Below are 20,203 nucleotides of genomic sequence, written 5' to 3'. Positions count from 1 at the left end.
AGCAAACTATTTTTCATCTTTGTCAGATGCCACCCACCATGGTGCAGTATGACAGTCCAGTGTGTGGGGGGGGATCCTTGAATATTTCATTTTTAGCACTGCAAGATTAGTAATCACAATTGAAATACTCAGGTATATTTATGTTTGCTTTCGGTTGGTACCTCTGAACACTTTGGACACTAATTTGTTCATCTAAGTCCATGAAAAAAAATATTTGCAAAATTTCTCCATTGAGGAACAGTTTGCTTGAGTGTGACTTCTGGCTCTGCCTTTTCCTATCTTGGTGACTGTGTGCAAGTTCCTGTGCTTCAGATTCCTCTTACGTAAGAGGAATTTCTATCATGAATATAATAATAATGCTATCCAATTGGGTTGTTGTGAAGATATAGTAAGTGAATATATGTAAATTCCGTAAAACGATGTCTGACACATAGAAAACAATGTCTGACGTTAGCAAAAAGGGATTTTACGTAAAGCTTGGCAAGGCAGCTAATGATATTCTACAGACAGAACTTAAATCTAGGAGATATTTAAAGGAAAAAGATGTGGCAAAGGAAGTACAAGTTGTGTGTGTGCCTTGTGTGTTACCTCTGTGTGTTTGCGTATGTGTGTTAGATATGGTGGCTAGGAGGCCATTATTGTGTGTTTGGATGGAACTTGGTGGAAGTATAAAGAGACAAATACTGACTTACTCTAGAAACATTGTTTTCTATTGCTGCTTGAGCTGCTTCTTTAGATTGTGAATTTTCCAACACTGTTATGCCTTAAAGTAGGGATATGAGCATCATATACCACGAGGAAACAGCAGCTAATGTGAAGGAGGGAGGCTGATCTGGAGCACTGCTTGGATGGCCCATCAAAAGGGATGAGGTGTTAACTAATTGATTATTAAGCACTGTATAACCAGATAGTCTCATTTTTCAAGAGTTTCTAAAAATACAGTTTTCTATGTGCACTTAAAAAAAAAAAAGTTAAAGTAGGTGGGGTAAATAAACCTAAGCCACATCCAGTTTGTTTGCCATTTATTGGACACCTCTGCTTTAGAAGCAGTATGTTTAGGTATGTGATACTGAGCGCTGATCTTTTTTTCTCCACATACTCACTTTGACACTTTAGAAACAATCTTTTCACATACACCAGTTTTCACTGTGTTTCTTATGCCTGGAATGCTACTGCCTTCTTTTCTACCCAGCAAATCTCTCATATGTCACAGATCAGCTAAAATGCCGTCCCTTCTACGAAGTCTTTTCTTAATGTACTTCAGTAGTTATCCATAACTCTAAATAAAATCCAAACTCTTTAACTTGGCTCCCAAAGCTTTGCATGAACTGACAAACTGGTTGCTCTCACTCGCTTAATTATGCCAACCTTATTCCCATTTCAGTTGTTTGTTTTTATTTATTTTTTTTAATACTTGTAATTCTTATTGCTTGGAATACTCTTCCTTCATATCTGCATGTGCCTGAATCCTCTTTATCTCTCAGGAATCAATTTAAAAACCAATTTTAAATAATTCTTCTCTCAAAACTGTATCCCAGTTTTCTCCATTGTATGCCTCTATTTTGTTTTCTTTCTAAACTTATTAATAACTAAAAATATATTTTTTAATTCATTTTTGTCTCTTCAGTAAACCATAATATTCTTTAAAGTAGGGACCTTGTTTTTGTTTGCCTTATGGTTGGAATGGTATCTGGTATATCACAGGCATTGAATAGTTATTTGTATAGTTAATAAATTCGATAATTCATTCATTGAAATGTTTAAACAGGTGTATATCAAACTATATTTTAGTTAGTATACATTTGTCTCTCCAAATAGTGCCTGAAAGTGCCAAGCTTGGCTATTCACCTCTAGATTTCTAAGCATCCACACCACGTTAACAAATCTATATTTTCAAGCTACTTCACAACTTACCACACATAGAAAATTATAACATTTTCTGTGGTAAACTGTAGTAAACTGATAAAGCCAGAAACAACTAACCTAGAGGGCTCAACTAACCTATTCAGCTGTCCCAGTGACTGAAGGGACCAACTTCAAGTTTTGTCTCACTTGTTACTTATTTCCGGCCTCAGCATATAAACTGAGAAGTACTAAAATGGACTCTGTGTGTCCCTTGGGCAAAACATCTCCCCAACTACCGTATACTAAAGAACGCTAATTTATGTCAGATAATGTATATTTATTTCTTTGAATCCAACTTTATTATACTTGAGTTAATCTACATAAATTCAGAAGAACTGAGTACTGATTGGAAATTTCTGGATTTGATAAGTATGGTAATAATCTTTCCCTGTGTTTTTATTCAAATTGTATCATTTCATACTAAGGTAGTATAACACTTAGTCTAACTAAATCAAACATAGGTGCCTTCATTATTACCTGGAAAAAAAAAATCAGTGTAGAAATTCTGCCAAGATCACTTTATTGAAACTTCTTTCTTTTATGCATAATAACTGGTGGGAGGTACATTGCAATAGAGACTGGATAACAGGGAATAAATCCTTCTGATGCGAAAGCATACCAAAGGTGCTTCCAGTCTTGCAACATCAGAGGAATCAACATTTCCCATCATGTTTGAAACCAAGCTTTCCACTTCTTTCCCTGAAAGAAAAGAGATAGTGTTTAGAAATGAAATTAAATGGAATGAATTAATCCCAAGTTGGTTGACCTGGAAATGGTACTTACACTTCCTAGGTCTTAGTTTGGGGATAGTAATATTACCTTATTTTAAATAGGAATGATCTGTAAAATGTACAGCACAGTAAAGTCTTAATAAATAATTTGTCTGACTCATACTCCATTGACCCAAACTAAAGGTGCTGTCCCAATAGCTGCTTCCGTGTGCTTACATAGCTGCTTTGCAGAATTCACAGCGATTTTCATAAGTTCGCCCATCAGTGCCACACACTGGTTTGTGGATCTTTGGACAGGGTTTTCCATCCGTAGCTGGTTTTTCATAGTCACTGCAAAAAGCCTGTATTTAAATGAAGTGTTTTTATTTCATGAATAATGGCATTGACATCATTTGCTCTCTTAAGGAATGAAATATATATATATATATACACACACACACACACATATATATATACTAAACTTATACACTTAGAATTTTTTAAAAAGCTCATATTATATTATTACAGTGAAAATAGATATTGAAAACAAAAAGAAGCAAAAATCTCCTGCATTCTTAGCACCTAGAGATACCTCCTTTGTTAGCACTTTGTTATTTTTCCCTCCATCTCTACGCATTCTATTTCCATATGTATAATTTAAAAAATAGAACCACACTGTACATATGTTCCATTTATTCTTTATCACTTACCTTTTCTGCACCACTATGCACATTCTAAAAAGTATGATTTTGTGGTATAATAGTCCATAAAGATGTGACATTTTATTTTACTAATCCACTATTTTATGTTTTTTTTTTTCTTCTTTTTTCCCCCCCACATTCTTGCACTGGGATTATTTCTTTACATATAAATACTTGTATATATTCTGATTATGTTTTAGTTTATGTTCTTATGAAAATAATTGCTATTTCAAAGGGTATAACTTTTGAAGGATTTCAATACTTATTGCCAAATTGCTTTATCGTTAAGTGCTTATCTAAATGGAAATTCTTTATCACTTTCTAATAATTCCTGGAGAAATTTGTCTATACCTCTCCTGTGTGTAAGCTATCACTCCTCAATGTGGCTAGAAACATTTTGAGATAAGTCATATCGGATTCGCCTTTTTAATTTAGTCAGTCTCCAAAAGGGATGAAAAGCACTGAGAATCAACTTCTGGCTTGTATCAAAACACACTGAGAATGGGGATTTAAATGGGATATTTAGTGCTGTCAATTGACAAGACATTTTCAAGAAAAACCCAAAACTTGGTATGGTATAGTTTAAGCAATAATTGAATTTGTTTATTTTTTCCAAATAGTTTCTTTAGCAAAACAACTTTTGATTCAAAAAGTTTACATTTGGTGGAATAGAGGAGATTTGTTTCACTACAAGTCTATAAAAAAAAGATCCCTTATTTCCACTCTGATTTAGCTTGATTTAATTTCCAAAAATGTGTCTTCTCACTTTTTCTTACTTAGTTAACTTTTAAATTTCCTTTTGTATGAGTTCATAAAGAAATAAACATTAATTGGGTACTTACTTTGTGCCAGTAACTTGAATTTCCAAGGCAGTATAATCAAATTTCTAATTAAAATCTTACAATTGAACTTTTCCTCAAAAAAGTAGCTTTTGCCTCAAAAAGAGTTGAGGAGATTAAGGAGACAAAACAGCTAAATATGGTCTTAATTTAGATCCTATACCAGAAAAATGACATTTTGGGGGCAATTGGTAAAACTTGAAAAATTAATCTATCAATATTAATTTTCTGATTTTGATGCTGTACTAAGTTTACATAAAATGTTAACAGTTGGGAAAGTTAAGTAAAATGTATACACTATTTCTTTGGACTATTTTTACAACTTCATTATTTTAAAATGAAAAGGTTAAAAAAAAGATTTTAAAAATAAAATACAGGAAATCAATTTAGATCACTCCATCAAAGTATCTTAAAGTAATTTTTTAGGTAAGATGTATAGATAAAAAAGGGCACATCTCAAAATTTTTGTAGTAGGCTAATTTTCAGAAAGTGAAAATAATACTGTATTTTATATCTGATACTTTTCTTGTATATTCTCTAACATTTGCTGAATCTTTCTTTCATTCATAAACCCATCTATTAATCCACCCATTCATTCAACCATCCACCCCTTGGATGATGTATTTATTGAGTTAGTTCCTTAATTCCCAGTTCAATTCATAGATCTAATATGTACATGGGGAGAGAGGAAATGTGCATTTTACTAAGCTTTTGTCCTGGCTTTTATGCATATGGTATTCAAATCTAGAGTGACAGATCTAGTGTGACCATATGTTCTAGGTTGCCCGGGATAGTCCTAGTTTATAATTTTCTTATTCTTTTTTTTTCTTTTTTATTATACATACATGTGGGGTGCAAAATTGATTTTCAAGAACTGTGTAGAATGTGTGGTGATTAGATCAGTATAGTTAGTTTATTCATCATTACAATACTCAACCGTTCTTTTTTGTCCATTGACCAATTCCTCATTAACCCCCCCTCCCCCTCCTTCTCCGCCCCTTTTCCACCTCTAGTTTTCTAAAAGGTCAACATATTACTGTGATTGTTGTTTCTTTCTTTCTTTGCCTGGAGAAAATTATCCTAAGTGAAGCAACCCAGGTACAGAAAAAGAAATACCACATGGTCTCACTCATAATTGGGATCTGAATCCATAAATAAGCAAATGAACAATATAATTATCTTCTTGTAACTATTATTAAGTACCATTTTCATTCTCAAAATTATTTTGATTTCGAAAATAATTGATATTCTCCTCACTTCTATAAGCACTGTACTGTTGGAGAGGCTTTGAGTGAATATAAACTCCTTATAAGGAAATGTGACATCTGGCTATTTTAAAAAAATGTGAGGTAATTTTCAAGTCTTTTTCCACTGTTTAAGAAAATGCATCTGCACCACTGATGACACTTTGTCTAGAACAGCATGTCATGCTATCATTCTACCTTCTCACCAGACCAGCCAAAGGAGCTCAGACGATCTTAATGGAACTTCCCAGCTTAAGATCACCATTGTTGTAAGATTTGTTGTCATGAGGAAGAAGCACATACCTGAAAGCCTCCTTGGCTCACAGCCTCTGCAAAGAGAGAACAGGCACTGATAAATCACAACAGCTCAGAATTCAAAGTCAAAATTAACCTTAGAGATCTCCCATTACAGCTGCCTTACTTTATGAATGAAGACCTGAGGCCCAGAGAAGGGTAAAAAACTGCACTGGGACACACAGCCTATTAATGGTACAACTGAGTGAGAGATCAGGCTACAAATGATCAGTACAAAGCTGTTTTCACCATGTTTGCTATTTATGTGGCTTTTATCTAAATGTTTGCCTTAAAACTAGGCTATACCTGAAGAAACGAAAGCAAACTCTAGATCTATTCTTTGTCAAAGAGGTATATATTAACTAAAAAGAAGTTGAAAATTCCAAAATCTAGAAGCCATTTGATTAAAGGATAACCAAGACAACTGCTGAACAAGTTACTAATATAACAAAATAAAAAATAATTTTGAGAGCATTGAAAAAAATCGTATGATTTACCACCATTCCCACTAACACTAACAATTTCTACCTACTGCTGGAGAATTCCTGTATTTTAAGCACTGTATTAAATTTTACATAAATTAAGTCATACTAATAACCCTATTTTCAAAGATAAGAAAACTGAGCTCCCGGGCAAGTAATTTGCCTAAGAATATGCACCTTGTAAATGGCACAGCAGGAATCAAACCTAGGTCTTTTAGATTCTTAAGCCAATGTACTGAAGCATAAGTTTTATTGAAAGAAGGCTTAGGGCATTTAAGTTTCACATATGCCATTTACATGTGATGAAACAGTAGCAAGAGAAAGGAAGTGACTTGTTCAACATTAAAGAAAGAGATAGCAGCAGAATGAAGATTACAAGCCAAATCTTAGAATCCCAGTCCTGGGCTCTTTTACTACATTACATAATCGTCATCTCTCTCTCTCTCTCTCTCTCTCTCTCTCTCTCTCTCTCTCTCTCTCTCTCTCTCTCTCTCTCTCTCACACACACACACACACACACACATCTGTCTCTCTCTGTCTCTCTCATCTATCTATCTACCTACCTATCTAGTCATCTCTTTGCTTACCTACAGGGTAAGAATGATTCAGCTTTTAATAAAACGGGAGAATCTCAGGAAAATTCTGACAGTTGAAACTCTTTAGATAAGAATTGCTTGAAGGTGACTTTAGATGAGAGTTTCTAATTTCAGTATAAATTTCTTCCTTGAAAAATGAAGCTTATTTGTAACCTTATGCTGTTCATTGTGGTCTACTGAGGGGAACACAATTGGCCTAGAACTCCTAGGACAGCCACTTGGGGGCCCCATGACCTAGGAATGGCCATCTCATTTTATGAGATATAACTGTTTTAGGAATTGGCTAAAACTATCTCTTACATAGTATTACAGTGAATGTTAATGCAGGTAATTTAATTTTAAATAACAGTTCCTTCTAAACTTGGAGTGTGATGGGTAGTCACCATCATTAACCATCCTTATCATAATCATCATCATAAACAAAAATATCACATCACGACTGCTGACATTGACCAGCCTGGTTCAGAGTTCCATTTCATATGCTTGTAAATATATATAGATACAGATATAGATAGGCATATAGATATAACTCACCTGCAAAGAGAAACAAACAGGCCACACTGACTAAAAGCAGAAGGGTGCGTGATGGCTTCATGATCAATGAGGTCTGCAAGGTCTGATGGAAGTATGTTAATAGAGATCGCCACTGTGGATGCTCTACAGGCTGTATTTATAAGTAGATCCATATGCACAAATCTAAGCACTATACATTTGCCAGTTAGCTACATTCTCCACCCTGATTATGTAATCTATTTCCCTGGAGAGTAGAGACATTAGAAACCAAAGCAGCTTATTTCAAGCTTTTTTCAAACAGTCGGGAACAATGGTCAAAAATGGTGTTTAGGAGGAATGAAATGTATTACAAGTAACACACCCAGAATTTCCCCTGTTTAGCACATGGTGATAATTGCAATCAAGTCATTATCTTCCAATTTGCATATTTTGGACTTGCTTCCAGTAGAGCCTTAGGGCCAGAAAGCTTCTGTATGGCAGTAAACTGTAGGACAGTCTGCACAATTTGTGCAAAATATTAATAAGATTTGGTGTCACAACTACCAGGGAAATTAAAATGCTGATGCTAGGAACTTTGAGGTCAGGGAATTTATTAGACAGAGTCAAAAGCACACCCCAAATAGTCATTGAATTAAAAACTCTCGACATTCAAAGTGAAAATGAATTATGGTGCTATTTTCTTCAACCCCTTGCTTTCATGTAGGCTACTTATGTACAATGGTTTCTATTTAACATTTTTATTTTAAGAAGTATTTCACAGTGGATTTTGGTTATTGTTCATATACTGTTCACACTTGCCTTCTTTCTCTTTCTCAAATATTCTTTTATTATTCATCCTTTACCTTAGGCTCTTGCTATTTTCTCTGCCTGGAAAACTCCTGGCCCAGAAACTTCAATGGCTGGTTTTTTTCTTTCCAGAAATATTGATTTATGTATTACCTGCTCAGTAAAGTTTTCCCTGATCATTCAAAATACCCCCATTTCAAATCAGATCAATGTGTTTTATTGCGTTTGGAATGCTGTTCGATATTTAAAATTATCTTTTTTATTTAATTATTTACTTGTATATTTTCCCGCCATCAAATAAACACTTAAATATACATAAATGCAGGCCCAGACACACTATGATATAAGCTCATGGATCTTTTTCTCTGCTGTGTCTCTATGCACAGAACAATGTCTTGCATGTAGAAGCATGCAAACACCATTTGATTTTACAATTGTGAACCAATAAAAATTCCTTTCTTCCTTTGAAAATAATAATTGAGCACCAATTATTGCCAGTAATACTAGATGCCGAAACATAGAGACAACAAAGACACATTCACAGAGCTTACATTCTTAGTTCTTTTCTGAAACACTTGCTGGAGGGAAACTACTGGCTACAGAAACTTTATTGTATTCTGGGGATTTAAAGATGAGTAAGAAAAGCTCACAGGCAGCAAGAGAAGAAAACAATTTAATTACAGCTATCCACAACTAAGTAGGGGAACATTAAGAGAGCACATTCACTTGGAAATAGGGTGCAAGGATGGCAGAGAAGAGGTGGTCATGACAAGGCTTCACAGAGGACCTGGTGCTTGGGTGATTAGAAGGTCTTGAGGCACATAAAGAAATAACCAACATTCCAAGAATAAGCAATACAATGAGAAAAATAAGAACTAAGGTATATTTTCAGAAATGAGAGTAATGCTCAGACTCAAATGCAGAGATGAATGTTAAGGTAAAAGGTTTTTTAAGCTAAGGATTTTCATGTTTCTCATACTTGGGTCTATTAAAATCCTTGCATCTATAGATTTATAGTTTTTATCAAATTCCGAAAATTTCTAACTGTTATTTCTTCAAATATTTTTTCAGCTTTTCGCCACTCTTCTTCCAATCTTCATGATGTTATCCTACAACTTACTGATGCTGTCTTCATTATTTTTTTTTTTTCAGGATTTTTTCATGTTTTATCTTTGTTTATTTCTAATGCCATGTCTTCATGTTGACTAGTTTTTTCTTCTGCACCATGGTACATTTTTCCTCTCGAACGTTGTGTTCTTTCATCTTTAGAAATACACTGTTTTATATATCTTCCTGTATCTACTTAACATGCTCTACCTTTCCTCCACTTTCTTGAACATATAGGAGAACTGATTTAATGCCCTCATCATCAATTAAATCATTTACATCATTTCTGGGTTCATTGACATGACTGATATTTTTCCCCACCATGAATTATATTTTTTTACTTCTTTAGATACAAGACATTGTAAATTTCATTTCACTGGATGCTGAATATTTTTGTATTTCTGTAAATGTTTGTCATCCTGTCCTCAGGGTACAGTTAAATTAGAATCAATTTGTGTGTGTGTGTGTGTGTGTGTGTGTGTGTGTGTGTGTGTGTGACTTTCTTTAAAGTTTTGTTAGATGGGACCAAAGTAGCCTTTAGTCTAGAGCCAATTTTACCTGACTTCAGAGGCAATGCCCTTCAGAAAACTCTCCTAGATCCTCATGTATTATAAAGTTTTCCACTCTGCTGGTGGAACCAATAAATTATAATCCTGTGTGGGCTTCAAGGATTATTCTCCAAGTGCTTTATTTGGGTAGTTCTTTTCATGTAGTTTCCTAACACACACATAGTGATCGACATTCAGCTGAAGACTAGAGCAGGTCCCTCCGCAAAGCTCCCGATCTCTCTTACTCAGCACTGTGAACAACTTGCCTTGTCCTCACCTTATGGAGACTATAGGCTTTTGACTTGGGTTTCCCCTACCTGTGCTTTCATCTGGAAACTCTTCAGGAAGTAAACTGGTGCTATCTGAGGGCTCACCTCTTTTCTTCTTTCTCTCAGGGATCAGTGTCCTGTGATTCATGTCTAATGTGTGTGTGAAAAACATTGTTGCATATATTTTGTCTAGTTTATTAGGTGGAAGGATAAATCCAATCCCTCTTACTGCATCTTGGCTAAAACTCTAAGTGTGATTTTATGCACACACACACACACACACACACACACACATATATGTGTGTGTGTGTGTGTATATATATATAACATATATATATACACACATATATATATGCACACACACATGAGTAACATGATTTAAAATAATTATAAAAATCACTGCTTCTACTTTTTGAAAAATGGGTTGAAAGGGGTAAGGATTATGGGGCACTGGAGTGTATTTTAAAAATCATTGTCTAAGTATGCTGTAATAGCTGAGAGTTTGCAACCTCAATATTTAAGACATTAAATATTCATTCCCACAACTCATCCTCTCTAACTTACAGCATCTCATACCAGTATCATCAGTACTTCAGTCTTATCTTTTATAATTTCATGCTGCCTCAAAAACTCTTCTGCCCTTTACACAAAGCAATTCTTTCAATATTTATAGACCTGATTTATTCAAGGTAGGGAATTAGGTGCTGGTGCATCGTTTTACAATACCTTACAGTTGGTCAGGGATGTCACTTCATTGGTTTTCTGGGACTAAGACTAGTACAGAAATGGTTAAATTAAAGACAAAGTTAAATCTGCCTTTATGCAAGAGAAAGAAATACAGGTTTTAGCATGAGTAGACCTGGGTTCTCATATTAGCCAGCTATGTATGACTTCCACTTAGTTTTGAAAAATCAAATCACAATGTAGTCATGATCGTATTTACTCATAAACTTCCTGCTTTCTAAAAAAGGATTTGAAGCATTTCACTCTTAAATGCATATACACATATGGTTTTGAAAACAGACCTTGTAAAAAGTTATGGTAAAAGCCGAGGAAAGAAATATGTAATTATAAGGACCCTTGACTACCATCATTAGACATTAAGTTTGGAGCAAAACTTTCTGGAAGCCCAGGCAAAAAGAGAAAATCAGGGCGTTAAACAAATTTGGATTGTCTGAAAGAGCAAAGATATAGCAAATATCCTGGTAGTACATTCTTAATATTTTTAAGTAGTGAGATATGTCAAATACGTAACAAAATACAGAAAGCAATAAACAGACACACACGTGCTCATCACTAACATTTAATAGAAGTGAATATTCTTCTAAATATTTGTATTATGCTTTTATATAAATAAATCATTTTTTTTAATTCTGAAAGAAACACGGGACATAAAAATGTTAGAAGTTATTACTTTTTGAATAACACCCCAAAAGCACAGGCAACAAAAGAAAAAAATAAACAAATGGGATTATATCAAACTAAAAACATCTGCACAGCAAAGGAAACAAGCAAGAGATTGAAAAGACATCCTACAGAATGGGAGAAAATATTTGCAAAATATGCATCTGACAAGGGATTAATTTCCAGAATATACAAAGAGCTCCAACAACTTTACAGCAAAAAAAACCCCAAATAACCCAGTTAAAAAATGGGCAAAGGACCTGAATAAACATTTCTCAAAGGAAGACATACAAATGGCCAACAGGTATATGAAAAAATGCTAAATGTCACTAATCATCAGGGAAATGCAAATCAAAACCACTTTGAGATATCACCTCACCCCAATCAGACTGGCTATTGTAAAAAAGAGAATAACAAATGCTGGCAAAGACGTGGAGAGAGAGGAACCCTCCTGCACTGCTGGTGGGACTGTAAATTAGTACAGCCATTATGGAGAACAGTATGGAGGTTCCTTAAACAACTACAGATGGAACTTTCATATGATCCAGCAATCCCACTCCTGGGGATATATGCAGAGGATTGGAAAACATCAGTTTGAAAGGGATACCTGCACTGCCATTGTCTGGGGCCAAAGAGCCGGGTCATAGCCTGCCCAGGGTCATGAAGCCCTGCCAATAGCCCTCTGACACTAAAGATATAAATGCTGTGACCTTTCCGCCCTTTTCTCCTTACTGCTTGCACAGCCCTAGGCGTAGATCACCGCTGCTTTGCTTTAGATAGCTGACAAATGTTCCATTTCCTGGAAAGACTTGCCCTGTGATTTTTTCCAGAAAACTTCTGCATACTTCCTTATCTGCTGATTCCCTCCTGCTGTCTACATAAGCTGTGACCTTCTGGCTAATAAACGAGACTTGATCAGAATACTGTCTTGTCTCCATTTCTCGCGTCTCTTGTCCCATCCAATTCCCACTCCCCCCTCCAGGGTCTGCGTTGAATATCCCGCGGGTCGGGACAGCCATGTTTACTGCAGCTCCATTTATAATAGCTAGGCAATGGAACCAACCTAAATGTCCATGGATGGATGACTGGATAAGGAAATTGTGGTACATAGACACAATGGAATACTACTCAGCCATAAAAAAAGAATGAAATTCTACCATTTGCAACAACATGGATGAGCCTGGAGAAAATTATCCTAAGTGAAACAACCCAGGTACAGAAAGAGACATACTGCATGCTCTCACTCACACCTGGGAGCTGAATCCATAAATAAACAAATGAACAATATAGAGAGATGGAGAGAAAGAAAGAAACAAACAGCAATCACAGCAATACTTTGAACTTCTAGAAAACTAGAGGTGGAAAAGGCGAGGGGGGGAATTGTTCAAGGGACACAGAGAATGATTGCATATTGTAATGATGAATAAGGTAACTATACTGAACTAACCACCACACATTCTACACAATTATTGAAAGTCAATGTTGTACCCCACATGTATGTATAATAAAAAAATAAAAAATAAAAAAAGAAGTTATTAGATAGCACAATACAAAAGGGGAAGAACAGGCTGAGGATTGATACTAACCTACATCAAGAATTGCTATAAAGTTACAGTAGTTAAGACAGTATGATGATGACAAAATAATAGACAAGTAGATTAACGGAACAGAATAGAGATACCAGAACAAACTCACATATTTATAATCAACTGGTCTCTGACAGAGGAGCAAAGGCAATTCAATGGGGAAAGTATAGTCTTTTCATCAAATGGTACTGGAGTGACTGGACATTCACAGGCAAAGAAATAAAAAAGAATCTATTCACAGACCTTATACCCTTCACAAAAATTAACTTGAAATAGATCGTAGACCTAAATGTAAAGTGCAAAACTATAAAATTCCTAGAGGATAGCATAAGATTAAATGTAGATAACCTTGGTTTTGGTGATGATTTTGTCAGATACAACATCAAGGCATAATTTATAAAAAAAAAAAATTATAAGTTGGACTTCATTAAAATTTAAAACATCTGCTGTACAAAAGAGAACTGTCAAGAGAATGAAAATACAAGGCAAGAGTGAAAGAAAATATTTATCAAAGACACATATGATAAAGAAGTTATGCAAAATATACAAAGAAATCTTAAAACTTAACTATAAATAAACAAACGACCTGATTTAAAGATGGACAAAAGATCTGAACTCTCAACTCATGAAGACAGAAAATAAATATATGAAAAGATGTTCAACATCGTTTATCATTCGAGAAACGCAAATTTAAGTAACAATGAGGTATCACAACACACTTACTACAATTGCTAAAACCCAAAGCACTGACAACACCAAATGCGGGCAAGGATGTGAAATAGTCACATGAGGGAACCTTCAAGGAAGAAGTCAATCCAAAAAGGGGGCATACTGTACAATTCTGATTATAGGATCTTGTGGAAATGGCAAAACTATAGAGAGAGTGAAAAGATCCGGGGTTGCCAGAAGTTATGGGGAAAGAGGGAGGAATGAATAGGGGGAGCACAGAGGACTTTTAGAGCAGTGAAACCATTTTGTATGATACTAAAAATGTGGATGCATGTTTAAACATTTGTCAAAACTCAGAAAATGTGCCACACAAAAAGTGAACTCCATTGTACACTATGGACTTTGGTTGACAATGTGTCAATGTTGAGTCATCTACTGTACCAGATGTACTGCAATGGTGTGGGAAGTTGATGGTGGAGGAAGCTGAGTATGTGTTGGGAGAAGGGCTCATGTAGGAACTCTGTGTTTCTCATTCTATTTTTGCTGTGGACTTAAAAGCGCCTTAAAAATAAATTTATTAATTTTAAAAAAAAGATAAACATGACAGATACATAAAAACAAAACAAAAATATGTTAGAAGATATTAGAACTTATTTTTTAAATTTTAACTTCTCAATATACATTGTAGTTGATTTCTGTGTTCCTTTAGCCATTCCCGTTTCCCCCCTTCCCATCCCCTCCCCACCCACTGCATCACATCTGTTCACTTGTCTTGACAAGTTCAAGGAATTGCTGTGATTGTTGTGCCTTCTGCCCGCCACCGCTCTTTATTTGTTTGTATATTTATTTATTTATTTATTTTTAGCTCCCACAAATAACAGAGAACATGTGGTATTTTCACTTTCTGTGCCTGACTTGTTTCATTTAATATAATTTTTAAACTCATTTTTAATCAAGCAATTGAGTGCATTTTAGGGCAGTTTTCCCAGAACTGGAAGATATTTCCTTCATAACTGTTATCATTGGAAGCATATTTCCTTATAGCATAGATAGCACTTTGAAGTATGTGTAGAGATTTCATGCACGTTTTATTTATTCATTTCTTTCTAAAACTGTACCTGTGAAATCTTATTATAATTGTCCATGTGACACTTTTGAGCCTCAGCAAATTATGATTTACTTTATAACTCCTAACAGAATTTAAATCAAAGGTGTCTATCTAACGACAAATCCAATTCTTTCAAGTGACTCAGCACCCCTGGAGAAAATAGACTGACAGGCTGTCCATAGCGCAGATTTTCTGAGTGGCCAGAGTGATTTCTCATGCAGATTGGGTGAGCGTGAGGACAAAGGCTGCTAAGACCCAACCCCTTTTAGATAATAACATTTGAGCTAAAGGAGCAAAAAGGGAAATCTGTGAAAAAGAATGATTATTCTCTTTTGCCACCTTTTTACTTTATGTGGACTACTAGACTACACATTTCTATGTCTCAATGTGTTTCTGCGTGTCATATTTTCCCAACAGCATGTATGATAATTTCCTACAAACTAGGTATGTATGTTGCTTATAAGCAGGTAGAAGTAAGTCTTTTCCCAGATTCTAGGATTTTTGGAACAAAAAGCTAGTGTCCTTAGAGGGGCGGGAAGGAATTTTTACATGGTGATGTGTTCATGAGATTCTGCTGGTTTCATTTATATAAAAGAGTAGGAGGCTCTCAGTAAGTACCAGAAATTAAACTATAATTAGTTATGATGCCTATAGGAGGGACTAGATGCTTTGTTACTCAGTGAGAAAGTATTTAATGGAAATTGCTTAAGTCTATAAATCTTTTTAAAGTATTGCACATCCAACAAGATTATTGCCACAAAACGAGCTAAATTTTATTGGATGAGCAAAGAGTTCTCTGTGTAATGAGAATTTAAGGACCATGTTTATTAAATCAAACTATTTACATAGAAAAATAAAATAATTCAGGCAATTGCCACTGTTGCTCTTACCTCCGATTTTTGTGATTACCATGACCACTTCCCTAACTCAGCAGATGACCTCACATAACTTTTTAGCAGCAAAGTTGAGAGTTAATTTCCTCTACTTCTCACTACTAGTTTTTCTGCATCCACCCTTTCATGCTCATTCCATTCCTGAACATCAATCTATCCCTGATTTTTATATATTTTGTATTCACACCTCATCTTTTCAAATATTTTTAGATAAAAATTTCACCTTAGTTGCATTATTTTATTTTTCCATAATTTATTTGTCAAATTATCTTTCCAGAAATGTTTTAAATTATATGTGCTGCGTAAACTTCTAGTGGTAATGGCTGACTTTCTAAAGCAGTGGTTACAAGCTGGAGGTACATAAGCTGTACTCAGTCTGCAGTTTTTCTGTTCTGTCTTTGCTGCTATAATTTTTGTTTTGATGGGGCATTTAGTTTACTGGTTGCCACATTTCTCACCATTTCCAATATCCTATCACCAGATGCTTTACACCAGTCTCGATTCTGTAGACATTAGATTTTTTTTTTAGACTTCACTATACATTACATTATGTACAGCAAGTCTCCAACAAAATTCCAATGTAAACTTGATATTAAATTATATTTAAGTTATTGATCCTATATGCATTTATTAGCACGAAGTATCTATCATTCATTGCCCTATACAGTGGGCATACATCAGTAAATAAAAAGACTGACAAGGCTCATACTCTTACTGTAATCCTGTCTGAAAGAAAAAAAGCAGAAAGTTAAAGGTAAAAGTTATTAGTTCTACGGTAAAAATAAAACTAATCATAAAATATATGTTACTAGATTATTATTCATACTAAAATCGATACGTTACAAAGGAAGAAAGAACTTAAATCAGTTATCATACTCAATGGTGAAAAACTGAAAGCTTTTCCCCTAAAATCAGGAACAAGACAAAGATGCCTACTTATGACTGGCCAGTTAGTTCAGTTGGTTAGAGTGCAGCCTAACCAAGGTCATGGGTTCAGATCCCTGTACTGGCCAGCTGCCAAAAAAAAAAAAAAAAGAAAGAAAGAAAACAGGATGCCTACTTTCACTACTTCTATTCAACATAATTGGAAGTTCTAGCCAGAACAATTGCATAAGAAAAATAAATAAAATATATCCAAATTGGAAAGGAATAAATAAAATGATTTCTGTTTGCATGACCTAATCTTATGTGTAAAACCCTAAAGATTCCACAAAAAAACTTTTACATCTAGTGAAAGAATCAGACAAAGTTGTAGGATCCATAACACAAAAATCAGTTGTGTTTTTGTACATTAACAACAAGCAATTCAAAAAGGAAATTAAGAAAACAAGTTAATCTACAATAGCAGCAGAAAGATTAAAATACTAAGAATAAATCTGATCAAGGAGGTGAAAGCTATCTACATTAAAAACTGCAAATCAGTGCTGATGGAAACCAGAAAAGACATAAATACATGGAAAAAGACCCTCCATTCATGGATCGGAAGACCTAACATTGTCAAGCCTACAATGCTACCCAAAGTCATCAACAGTGATTCCCAGCAGGTACACAAGTATGCTTTTGTATTTGCATTCTTTTAGTACACATATATTATTTACTCTAAAGATTAACTGTAGTGAGCTAAATAGGGTCATGCAAGGGTTCCCTTTTCTTATTAGGTCTAAATCTTTTCAAACTTAAAGCGGGAAAGATCAGTTCTGCCTGTCTTTCCTTTAACTCAAACTGTAAAATTGAAATGAACCAACATTTTGAAAAGTCACAGATGCCATCTCTGGAAGAAAAAAGAAAGTCAGAGAAAAACAAAGAAAGCAGTTCATAAGATTCCTACAGCAGAATTAGTCAGCCCATTTGAACTCAGGCCTTCTCATGTTAAAACTGTGGCCCTATCACAAAGTCAACATAATAATTCACATAGTAAGGTACGTGTCACCCTCTGTACATATTTATTTGCTTAAGCCTTTGTTGAATTATGAATACTTCTATTTCTGATATCCTCAAATATTTAGAACTACTTTCTCCAATTCAACATTTACATCAGAGTCACTTAAATTATTATGAGTATGTGATATATAGTTTAGGAATATGAGACTCATGTTAACTATCCTGAGTTTAAATTCAGTCTCTGCAACTCACCAACTATGTGATCATGGACAAACTATTCAAATCTCTGTACTTCAGGCTCCTGTTTCATAAAAGTGGTGCTACAACTTCATAGTTATTGCTAAATATAAATGTAATATGTGTGCCATACTCAGTAAATCGGTCAGTTGACATTAATGAGACTTTAGTCTTTGTATTCGTTACTATTTTCTCTGGCTTTTTCTTCATGCTGTAACCCTTTTTACTTTAGTGTGTGTCTGTAAGTGTGTGTCTGTAAGTGTGTGTGTGTGTGTGTGTGTGTGTGTGTGTGTATATTTCACTTCAAGAAACCTACACATTGTCATAGACAGACAGTTCCCCAGGAACTCCCTTAACACAAGCTTAATCATTGACATATCTCATCATTTTTGTCATGAATTTACCTTCAAAAAACCAGTAAGAGAAGAAGGGCTGAGAAAGACATGACTTGGTGACAATTAGAGTGAGGTAATAAAAATGCCTAAGGATGGCTAATGGTTACAAGTTTGTTAAGATCCGCTTTTAACAACATTCCCATTGTCATCTGAAGGTATAATGATAGAAATGGGTGCTTGGATCAAATAAACTATCTTTTTATGCTTTGAAGCAAGGAGTACAAACTGTACTTGAAACAGTGTGTTCTGTCCTGGACATCACAATAATGAGGGGCATAAACAGAATTGTGAATATTTTATCCTGTTGGCAGAGTCTGCGTGTTTTTTTCATTTTTAAAAACATTTTTATGCAAATTTTCAAACATATAGCAATGTTAAAAAATTTTTACAGAGGACATTTATAAACCTAGATTGTCCCATTAATATTTACAATACTGTTTTTTGAAAATTTATTTGTATGGTATATATTTAAGTTGTACAACATGTTTTGATAAATACATACATAGTAAAATAATTACTACAGTTAAACAAATTTACATATTCATCACCTTCCATAGTTACCTTTGTATGTGTGTGTTTATTAAAAGCACTTAAAATCTATTCTCAGCAAATTTTTGGTATATGATACAAAATTATTAACTATAGTTCTCATGCTATACATTAGATTTCTAGATTTATTTATGCTACCTAAATGCAAATTTGTACCTTTTACCTACTTCACCCCATTTCCTCCTATCCTTGATCCTGGTAACCACCATTCTACTCTCTGTTTATATTTATTTTATTTTTTAAAAAAAGATTCCACATATATTATCACATATTTATTCATTTATCTATCCATTAATTCATCTTGGATTCAATTTAAAGTAAATTGCAGACATCAGTACCCTTCTCTAAAACTTCCCTGTGCATGTCATCGTTAAGACTTCACTAAATGCTTATTGTCTATATTTGATGTAAAATTTGTAAACCATGATATGCAAAAATCTTTAATGTGTATTCACTGTATTTTGACAAATGTATAAATCTCTGTAATCCAAATCTCTATGTTTTGATTATTCATATTTTTATATGTGACTTGCTTCTTCTTTCTAAGAAATGTAAGACTTCTGGTTCTCTGTGATTTGTTTTTATATGTTTTCCTTTCATCCTCGAAGAATAGCTCAGAACTAGACAAGAGAGGGTATTCTGACAATTTTCAGATATGGCTCCTGAAGTAAGCATTGAAATAAACGGTAGAATTAAGATGTAGATACGAGGAAGAGATTCGTATGAGGGATGAAGCGGAAGGCAGTGCAGCAGAAGAGGGCGTAAGAGGCGCTCCAGGCAGGACAGGGCAGAGTGAAAATGAACCTCTTGTGTGGAAGACAGTGGACAGGAATCTGGCTGGGCTGGAGCAGAGGGTCCAACAGGAGAGGGAAGGAATTACTTTCAAAGATGCCCAGTGATTCGGTTACCAAAATAGTTGAAATGCAGATTTCCAAAAGTGGTAAATAGAAAAAGTGGACACATCTGTATCTATCTATGTATATATTTTTTTGTTTCTCTCTCTGTCTAGCTATCTATCTGTATCCATCTAGATATCTATCCATTTATATCTCTTTACTGATAGACAGTGAATAAGACAGAAACAAAAATATCCTGATCAGTGAAGACAGTGTAATACTGAAACAGATGACAGCGTAATAATAAAAGCTACTGATTTTTTAGCTCTTGTTACATACCAGAGTCTGTTTAAATACTTTACATGCATCATTTTCTTAATCTTCACCATAAAAAGAGGAGGTAGATACTATTATCCCTATTTTTCAGATGAAGGAATAATGATACAATGAAGTCAAAATGACTTGTCCAAAGTTACATAGCTAATGACAGAGCCCTGATTCACATTCTGGTCCATGTAACTTGGTGACCCACTCTCTTATTATTGCTGTATCCAAATTATATATTATGTGATCATTTTTATCCTTCAAGGGGAGTAATCTTTAAGTATGGAACAGCATGCTTATCTATTTTCCCAAGCATAACCTATTCCA

At 34.5% G+C, this 20,203-nt stretch overlaps 1 protein-coding gene across 1 annotated transcript; it reads right to left on the bottom strand.

Moving 5' to 3' along the window:
• Positions 1 to 2,558: 2,558 nt before the first annotated feature.
• LOC134369131 (serine protease inhibitor Kazal-type 12-like) lies at positions 2,559 to 7,366 on the bottom strand. The gene is made up of 4 exons (XM_063085309.1): positions 7,306 to 7,366; positions 5,703 to 5,728; positions 2,853 to 2,977; positions 2,559 to 2,604 (listed from the first exon to the last, which is right to left on the bottom strand). Exons 1-4 carry the CDS (start codon positions 7,364 to 7,366, stop codon positions 2,559 to 2,561), a joined length of 258 nt encoding a protein of 85 aa, XP_062941379.1.
• Positions 7,367 to 20,203: the final 12,837 nt, after the last annotated feature.

Source organism: Cynocephalus volans, chromosome 2, assembly GCF_027409185.1.
Source record: "Cynocephalus volans isolate mCynVol1 chromosome 2, mCynVol1.pri, whole genome shotgun sequence".
Taxonomy (NCBI): domain Eukaryota; kingdom Metazoa; phylum Chordata; class Mammalia; order Dermoptera; family Cynocephalidae; genus Cynocephalus; species Cynocephalus volans.
This window is presented reverse-complemented; position numbering and strand designations above follow the sequence as displayed.

What these genes read in the sequence shown, in the direction of transcription:
- LOC134369131 (XM_063085309.1), bottom strand. Translation starts at nt 7,366, where the DNA reads ATGAAGCCATCACGCACCCTTCTGCTTTTAGTCAGTGTGGCCTGTTTG. An exon ending in CTGTTTGTTTCTCTTTGCAG is followed by an intron (nt 5,729 to 7,305) that starts GTGAGTTATATC and finishes CTCTCTTTGCAG; the next exon opens with AGGCTGTGAGCCAAGGAGGC. An exon ending in GAATTCTGCAAAGCAGCTAT is followed by an intron (nt 2,605 to 2,852) that starts GTAAGCACACGG and finishes CTTTTCTTTCAG; the next exon opens with GGAAAGAAGTGGAAAGCTTG.